This window comes from Embiotoca jacksoni, unplaced genomic scaffold, assembly GCF_022577435.1.
Source record: "Embiotoca jacksoni isolate LCO1_2020_lvr unplaced genomic scaffold, fEmbJac1.0.p SCAF_16, whole genome shotgun sequence".
NCBI lineage: Eukaryota > Metazoa > Chordata > Actinopteri > Embiotocidae > Embiotoca > Embiotoca jacksoni.
In genome coordinates this window covers 3,344,631-3,353,995 of record NW_027185296.1, presented here as the reverse complement: position 1 = coordinate 3,353,995, position 9,365 = coordinate 3,344,631, and the positions used below count along the sequence as shown (strand labels likewise).

At 40.1% G+C, this 9,365-nt stretch overlaps 1 protein-coding gene across 1 annotated transcript; it reads left to right on the top strand.

Moving 5' to 3' along the window:
- Positions 1-755: 755 nt before the first annotated feature.
- plin3 (perilipin 3) lies at positions 756-9,255 on the top strand. The gene is made up of 8 exons (XM_069150280.1): positions 756-846; positions 4,770-4,857; positions 5,025-5,220; positions 5,542-5,624; positions 6,260-6,470; positions 7,444-7,784; positions 8,327-8,545; positions 9,023-9,255. Exons 2-8 carry the CDS (start codon positions 4,789-4,791, stop codon positions 9,152-9,154), a joined length of 1,251 nt encoding a protein of 416 aa, XP_069006381.1. The 5' UTR covers positions 756-846; positions 4,770-4,788; the 3' UTR covers positions 9,155-9,255.
- The last annotated feature ends 110 nt before the right edge of the window (positions 9,256-9,365 follow it).

Sequence of the window (9,365 nt, the reverse complement as noted above, 5' to 3'; positions counted from 1 at the left end):
AGGAAATTTGTTTGGTTCGATAAGAATTTTCAAAGTCGTATTGTAAATATTCCTCTATTGGACCTTACCTTGCTGTTGAAATAAACGTCCTCTTTCATCTCTATAAGAAGAACCAGGAGGAATAACTTGTTTCCACCACTGCACCAAAAACTAAACATGTTTTCTAATTTATTTAAATCTTTATTTTTACAAAGATTTTCCAATTAAACAAATACTTGAAGTCACATTACAGTACCAGTTTGATTGACAGATCACAATATGTTTATTGTAAAAACAAAATAGATTTTTCACAATCAAACTAATTCACAAAATATATTGATAAATAAAGTCCTCATTTCTCAAAAGAAAAAAGCTTAGTTGTTACATTCAGTAACAATACTTTCAAATGAAATCTAGCTACTTGCTTGTAAGTATACATTTTGTAGGAGGCTGGTCTTTTAGAGATTTAAATGTGCAAAATATAGGCCACTTGTATTTCATACTTGCAGAATTTATTTTAAAAAAGTAAATGTATTGCTATCTGAAATCAAATAAACTTGCTCGAACAGGTTCATGCAACCATCAGTAATGAGAACATCAGAGATCAGGTTAATTTTGTATGACTTCAGATTTTAATGTGGATATCGGCTGTTTATATTGAACCATGCAGCAGCAATAGCCTGCAGTGACTTTCGCTTCCATGCTGTGATTTAATTGGTCGAAAGTTCATAAAACAATCCCACACTCCGCCTCTTCTTCTCCTATTAAAGTCCAGCTCAGTAATCGGTCAGGAAGAGAGTCTTGAGGCGGTTCAGGGTTCATTGCGCAGCAGTATCCCCCGCAGGACAGAGGACCAACAGGCTGTCGGTAAGGTCAATGGTTGATTTGACAACTCTGTTTTGATTTTAAAGCCACTTCTCGAAGACGTGTTGCTTCGCTAGCGGTAGCTACTTAGCTCATAAGTTAGTTAAGCGTTGCATCCCTTTGAAAACTGCAGAATCAAATGTATTTGTTTTACTTGTTTCTGTCGAAGGGCGCTGAATCTGACCAGAAGTTATGATGAGTACGAGGGAACCGATTGTAAAAGGGTTGTTGTTCTCTTCAGTAACTAGTTTGTGATTTGGGGTAAAGTTCACCAGCCATAAAGTGGAAGAAATGACTGTGCCTGAGCTCTACTGAGAGTTGTATGCTAAAAAAAAAAAAAGCAGCTGAAAGGAGGCTGGAAATCATCATTCCTGCTCTGAGTGCCTTTGCTTAAAGTAATATTGCGCCAGGCAGTGATTTCCAGACTTTCGAAACTTATGACCCTTTTAAAATTGACGCCATCTCTCTCTTCTTGAGACCTTTCAGTTCAAGTTGTGGCCCAACAGTGTGGACTTTTGAGTAGTTCAGCAAAATGAGGGATTTTATTTCCCCTCTGAGATGTTTTATTTGAGAGATATTAGTGGAGAATCATAAAAGTATTTCGCAAGCGAAAATGTAGTGATATGAGCTTGTAGAGCAGATTTAATTTTCTCTTCCTCGCCCTTTAATCATCCAGATTTATGGTGGGACCACTGACTAAATGCTTTTCAGCCCATGCAAAATGATCTTGCTGATGTGGATAAAATATACCAGGGGTATCCAACCAGTAGACCCTGTAGATGAAGGCGCTCTCGGATAATAATAAAAAAGAAATGCTGGAGCCCTTTTAATATAATCACTCTTTTAGATAAAACTAACTTCAGCTTTTAGGAACATAGTCTTACCCTTAATTTACTCAGGATTTATCTCGGGAGGGGGGTGAGGGGGGGATATCTCCACACCCACAATGCGATATTATCACAATACAATAATATTTTTTAAATGTTGAGTATAACAATAACATGTATGGTGATTTATTACCTTATTTCAACTGCCAGCTATGTCCCTAAAGGAAAATGTGTTTTATCTAATGAAATATATGAATATGTGATTGATATGGATAATCAAGCAGACCGACAGACCAACATGTTCATCAATGTTGCATGCACCCGACAAATGTGTTTATTTATTTAAAATTATTCAGTATTTGGCATCTCTTCTCTGTATATCAGATCAGGGATCTGAGATCAAAGATCAGATCTTTTTTTAGCTTTAGCTAGTTTAGCTGTCTCGGTAGTTTCCTGATGATGTATCAGTGTTAACACCAAAGGTTGGTTTTGCGCCGCTGCCTTCGTCTTAACTCTGAACGTTATCGTGGGTTCTTATCACGCTTGAATTCAGGGGGCATAGTGTCAGGCGTTGCTTTGTCATGAAGTCAGTGACGATCTCAACATCCGCCACTCGGAAAGAAAAAAAAAAAAGTTGCTCAACCAAGCTGTTGCAACATTATGCAAGTCGCAATTGCACAGATCCCAGACAGATTGTCTGAAACACCAAAGCTCATGAAAACATCAGAGAAAGTGTTTTACATCTAAAAATGTGCGAAATGTTTAAACGGCAGGCAGCTCTATAGAAATGTCCATCCATGGCTGATGCTGCTTGACTCCTTTATACAGTATCTCATCTCTCTGTCAGCAGCTCCTCCTGTCAGATGGATGGATTCTAATCTACCTGAGCGTTCACTTCAGGCTGGCAACAGGTTACAGCTGGTCGGCTGCACTCCTCGTGCTACTGTAGCGTGTTTTCTCCAGCAGTACGATCACGGGGGTCACATCCCTCTTTGACTCGTCTGTCGAACACATCAGGTCAAACGGGTTCAACGGTTGCTAACAGTGTTCCAGTTAAGACGGGTGGAGTCCATTAACGTGTTTGTATGCCATCTGGTAGAGCACAAACAGATGCCATCCACATGTTGTGAGCACCATGGTGAAAAGGAAAAGATCTCACCGCATTGGGCTCTTTCCAACCACCTAACGTGCCTCGTTCCTTCCCTCACTTGCTGTCTTCATTTGTCATGTCTTAAATGAAGGATGCAAGACAGAGATGAGACGAATAAGGACCGTAACTACCAAACTGAACATCCTCACTTACTCCAATATGACTTAAGAGATGAGCTGTGGGTGTTTTGGCAATAGACACAATCCGCTATGACAAATTTACCTGATTTCCAAGGTTTTTACGATACTGTTTGTTATCCCTTTAACATATCTGCTTGTATTTGACAACTACAGCTAATGTTGCAATCATATTCTGCTTATGAAATTGGACGTAGTCTGAAAAGTGAAGAAAAATTGACATGTTTTAATGTGCGATATCACTGAGGGCCACTAGGTGCTGGCTCCGAAAACTGTCAGAAAGCTATGTTTGGGGGCGTGTCTGGTTTGGTTGACATGCCTGGTGGGCAGTTAGGTTTCCAGTATAGGTGGGCAGGCATAGTGTTCTCAGGTTATTAGTCAGCCGCACCACTCGCTCATCCCAAGCTCGTCCAAATATGGTCACTTCTGGCTCCAAAAAAAACAAGATGTGATAGCAACATTGTAATTGAGTAAAATTTTTGCATCAATGTAATGAAGTCTCTTTATTTGTGAGGAACTAAATTCATTGTAGTTGTCAAAGACATCGAATTATTTTATCTACGAGTACATTTTCCATCAATGTCAATATATTGGGGCATCCAGGTGTCCTGGAGGTTAAGGTGTATACGGCATAACTCAAACTGGAGTGAAGGGGACAAAGGGGACTTTTGTAGCATGTTTGATCTTATTTATCCAATATTTCGCTGTATGAATGAAAACGTAGAGCCACTTTTCACCCGAGTAAGTCATTTGGTCTCGTTTTCATTTAAAGCAATATTTTACATTGAGTAGCAGCGCAGTGTGGCTCGATGTTTCACTTTAGACGAATGGTATCAGAGGTCTAGTTTGCCTGCATGCCTTCAAGAGAGCTTGTGAACAATCAGTCTCCAGCATTAGTGGCCGGCGGGTCCATAGTTCTGCTCATTATTCACGGTTTTCCACAGACTCTTTTATTAGAAATTGGACCAACTTTTGTAGCCGCAGAATATTTTCACAAGATTTATATTCTCTGTTTTAATTTTGTCTTCCAGTCGTATTTAGTGAGTTTTTAATATAAGAGCAAGAAAAGCATTACCCTGATGATCCAGTACTGTTTCAAGGTGCTGTACTCGTATTTAAAGCTGAGGGGTGGAACTAAATTGATGAATAAGGCCTGGGCTGATTCTCTGTTTTACCTTCTTGTACAATATGGTGCTCATATTTTATCAAGACGGTTGTAAGCTCTTTATTTTTAAGAACTTGAAAGCAGAAATTCATTTTGTGAGTTTTTCTATGAAGTTTCTGCCAAGACTGATAGAATTATGAAACGAATCTGTCAGTCTAGAATAAAATGGCTTTCAGTTTTTCTTGACGCATAGATACTCGTGAAACAAACTGAAGTCAAATCTCTAAGTCAAAGTCATACTTATGTTTTTAAATATTTAACTCTATTGATTTATTTTACTGGTCTCACAGATTCCTCCTTCATGAACAGCATAGTTTTGAAAATGCACAAATTTAGTTGTGTGATGTCTACAAGAAAAAAAAGCTATATTTCAAATAAATCAGTATCAAATGTTTGACTTTTAACTCTGACATAGTGTAGAGACTTGTTTGTTTGGCTGTACCACTTCAATTTCATCCTCATTGCATCATGGTGTTGACAAATGAATATAATATGGTTGAGTTTCCTTTCTGTGCACATTAAAGCATCTGACAGGACAGCAAGATAAAGTACATCAGCTACTTAAACACAAAATACAAGAGAGGACGATGTATTTCATCATGCACACAAAGCAATCTGTGTTTCTGACACTATATTCTATGTCATAGATTGAATCCAGCAGTCATAATGGCAGACAGCGGGAAGACTAATGAGACTGGAGCTGCAGCAGCAGAACAAGCTAATGGAGACCAGCAGGTGAGGAGCACTGTGACCCAAAATGATACCTCATACAAAACTGAAACGTATTATGAACTCATTTGACACTTGGAATTTTACCATTTTGATAAGCTGCTGTGGGAAATGAATCATTATCCCGAAATGAATGACGCTCTTTGACGGTAACGGTCGCATTTTTGTCCTAGACTGTGGTTTCACGAGTCAGCAACTTGCCCCTGGTCAGTTCGGCCTGCGAGGTGGTTTCCAGTGCCTACACCAGCACCAAAGAGAACTTGCCCCTGCTGAAGGGAGTGATGGATGCAGCTGAGAGCGGGGTCCGAACCCTGGGAGCAGCTGCCACCACAGGGTCCAAACCACTGTTGGACATTATAGAACCACAGCGTAGGTTCTTCCCTCTCAAAGACGGCTCACAAATTTACTCCATTTAAATGTACTATAGAAGAATATTGCAAGGTTGTTGCACATTAAAGCTGTGAAATTGATGTCCGGGCCACTTGCTACCTCAGGGCTAGAATACAATATTGAACAAGATTTCCAGATCCTTTACAAGATGTGTAATTTGAATCTTTAAGTTGTTACTGTGAAAAAGAAACAAGTGGTATTACTTCACCTTGAGTTACCAGAGGATCTTTTTTTCATGTTTACATTTATTATTTCTTTCTCTTAAATGAGAACTGAATTTCTGTTGTGTGCTTTTTGCAGTTGCCACAGTAAATGAGTATGCCTTAAAAGGACTGGACAAGATGGAAGAAACGCTGCCTATTCTTCACCAACCAGCAGACAAGGTCAGACAGAACACTCCTAATTTAGTGCGACATAAAAGAAACATTTTAAACCCTCTTTGCTCTCTTTCTGCTCACCTTTTTAACTCCGTGTTTGGATTGATTAATTATGTCATTGACCTTTATCCCACTAGCTATTTGCCCCTGTTGATGATGTGTAACTTTCACCTTCATGTATAACGACCTTTTAAAACGATTCCAATCATTAACCAGCCTTAAATCAGTTGTACTACACTGCAGGTAACCACAGCAACAATGTTACCACTTATCAACATGTGAGCAGTTACTGTTACCCTTTTTTTGTTTGTTTTAAGTAACCAAGCAATGGGTTAAACTGACTGCAAAGAAATGTTAATAATTTGACCTCAGTTTCTCTTTTTCTTCCTTCATATACTGTTTGCAGTCCTGGTATTATGTTTAATACACTGTGTGTGGTCATTAAAAAAAAGATAACAATGGACATAACGGAGAAAACATTGCTCCCGAGCCGCCACCTTGATCTTGTTTCCCTCATACTGGTGCGCCCCGCTTTGTCTCATGTCATTTCTGTCAACAGAATAACAGCCCTGTGAAAATTACATAAAAGCCCAACCATTACTCTCCGATCATGGTACATTATCTCTTCTTTACTCCCTCAGGTGGTGTCAGACACAGTAGGTACGGTGTACCAGTCGATGTGGGAGGCTGTAATGGGTAGTGTCGAGCTGACCCGGGCAGCAGTCAGCGGAGGGATCAGCACCGTCATGGGCACCAGGATGGGCCAGATGGTCAGCAGTGGGATGGGCCTGGCTCTCAGCCGATCTGAAGACTGGGTTGACCAGAACCTGCCGCTCACTGAGAGGGAGCTGGGTCAGTAGCTGTACTAAATGTGGAAAACCTAATCGGTCCATGAAAGCGAGGGGATGTAATAAACCCATATGTCTGCTGATGCTGAGGTGCAGACAGGGGTGTTCTGACAGCTGGATCAAATGAAGGTGAAACAAGATTCAATAAAGCTGCCAAAAAACATGATCAGGAAGGTAAAACAAGGTAATCTGGCAAAGATGGGGTTGGTCATGATAAAAGCAGCAATTCTACCACAGACACTGAAGTTGAACACATGAATGGCTGATGCTATTCATAGAGAGGGAGGCATGATATGCCAATGAACTTCCCTTCTGTTAACTTGGCCTGTGAAGCACCTACAATTTCCAACACTCACAGCTTTGACACCTGCTCCTGTGATGTCATGTTATCGTGACAACCTGCCATCCTCCAGTATAGCGGTAATGCTCAAGAGGCCTTCCTCTTTCATTGTGGATATATAAACTATGCAGTTGTAATTGTGGTAAAGTACTGATAATGGTAATACTCTGTCACTGTTTCTTTGTTAAAAGGCACTTTGGTGGTTATTACTGAACAAATCGATGGTATTCCATCCCTTAACGTCCACAGACTGATGACTGAAAGGAATGAAGTGGCCCTCAACTCTTTGTCTCTCCTGAGTAGATGAGTCAAGTTGCAAAACTTGGAACAGATGCACCAGTTGGCACAGTGGGAGGGAATAATTTGTTTCCACCCGCCAGGCATAACATGGCCATCAACCCATGTAGTAAACATGTCACATTTATTGAATTTGTTTTTGTGAATTTCTTCAGATAAAAGCAAAAACTAAAGATCAAAAACGGGCGATATATTTTTTTCTCTTTTCCAAGAGTTTGCAAAATAGTGTATCATACACGACTATAATGATGGCTTTGTGCTCACAGGTAGATATTTGAAAGCCAACTTCATAGAACGTGTGATTTGAGTATTCATAAGATTGACACTTTTTCTTTTTCAGCTGCTTTGGCTGAACCTGCCAACTTTGAGGTGACCACCCCTTCGGCCAGCCCCAGCTACTTTGTTCGTTTGGGGAAACTCTCCGCCAAGGTACAGGGGCGTGCTCTACAGCAATCCCTGGACCGTGCACAGCATGCCAGGGATGCCACCTACACTGCAGTGGCTCAGATTACCAGCACCCTGGACCTGCTAGAGAGCACCCGTACCCGTCTGGGTACAGCAAGTAACCAGATCGGAGGAGCCTCAGAGCAGCTACAGCAGCGTTGGACAGAGTGGAAGCAGAAGCAGGAAGGAGCTGGACAGGCTGAGTCTGAGCCAGATGGAGCCAAAGATGAATCAGAGGTCAGGACTGAAGCATTTGGTGATTTTAATAAATGATTGAGAGACAGATTGTTTTTACATCTTGCATGGTTTACATTTTATATACTTTATATGTACAGCATTTTTACTCCAAAGTAATTTGGGATACTGCTTGAATAAGAAAAAAAACTCAGAGTAGGAGAACATTTCAGAGGAGAGAACATTACATGCAGGATAGCAGTGATATAACATGGGGTATTCAGGACTTGGATAGAGAAATATGTTCTCAGATCCCTACCTTGACTTTAACATTTGATTAGAGTCTTTTAATCGCATTATTTCTTTGTATTTATTGTTTATTTTAATGTTTTTAAGTGTTTAAAATGGACTTTATTATTAGCTTGTCTGTTAGCTGTCTGTACTTTGAATTGCACAAATCTTACAAAAAAAAAAAAAAAAAAAAAAAGGTGCCATACACATACATTTTTTTTTAGATATGTCTCGGGAGTAAAATGTAAAGGTGTGGGCATAAGTTAATGTTTGAAATTTATGTCTCATTAAAATTTTCCACCTGGTGTTTACAGCAGCTGGAATGGCGGGTCCTCTCTATGGTGCGTGATCTGAGTGTCCAGCTACGGTCAGCGTGCTCCAGTGTGGTTTCAAGTGCTCAGGGTCTCCCAGGTGCGGTCCAGGACCAGCTTACCAGTGCACGGCAATCCGCTGAAGAACTGCACTCCTCTTTGGGAAACACTAGCACCATCACACCCCTCCTTCTGGAGCGGAGCCGTCACCACCTGAACCAAGTACTAATGGCACTACACTGTCTTTACTGCTGTGTTTTATTTTGCTATGTCAGCTTCGCTAAATATAGCTCAGCGCTTGGATTTTCATTTTCAATGCAATCACTCAACACGCAGTCTTATTGCAGATTAATTAAATGGAAACCCCTCCTCACTTCCATGCATTCTCAAGGGTATATGCTTTTCCCATGTGCTTTTATGACATTATACAGTCAAGCTTATGTTGTATTTAGTCATGCACACATGTAACCTCACTATTTAATATTTAATATTTTTACTGCTATTTTATTGCTTTCTATTATTATCTTATTGCTTCCTGTATGCTGCTGTAGCGAAAAAATTTCCCCTTAGGGATTAATAAAGTAACTACCTAACCTAACCTATTTCTAACCCATAATGAAGCTGAGCATCTTTTTGGAATTTGTTTTGAAAATGGGTATGGTAAAAGTTAAACGTAATACTGCTATGTACCTCTCCCAGGTTAAGCAGTCTCTGGATGGTATCCTGGAGTATCTACAACACAACACGCCACTCAACTGGCTGGTGGGACCTTTTGCTGCTCTGAAGCTTGAGGAAGATGTGGAAATGACTCCGGCTGCCCCGAACAACTAGAGCTGATGACTTGTGGTGTATCAACGAGATAATATGCTGTGGTGACATAAGACTGTTGTTTACTGTAATGACAAGACTATTAAAAAAAATTTTTTTTTAAATGCTCTGTTTTTTTTCTATAATTAAAGATGCCTTAACATTCATGTTTTCGTCATCACACACACTAAATTTTAACTTCAGTTATAACTGAAAACATGTGCCTTGACAGAAT

What these genes read in the sequence shown, in the direction of transcription:
- plin3 (XM_069150280.1), top strand. Translation starts at nt 4,789, where the DNA reads ATGGCAGACAGCGGGAAGACTAATGAGACTGGAGCTGCAGCAGCAGAA. An exon ending in AAGCTAATGGAGACCAGCAG is followed by an intron (nt 4,858 to 5,024) that starts GTGAGGAGCACT and finishes TTTTTGTCCTAG; the next exon opens with ACTGTGGTTTCACGAGTCAG. An exon ending in GAGCCAAAGATGAATCAGAG is followed by an intron (nt 7,785 to 8,326) that starts GTCAGGACTGAA and finishes TGGTGTTTACAG; the next exon opens with CAGCTGGAATGGCGGGTCCT.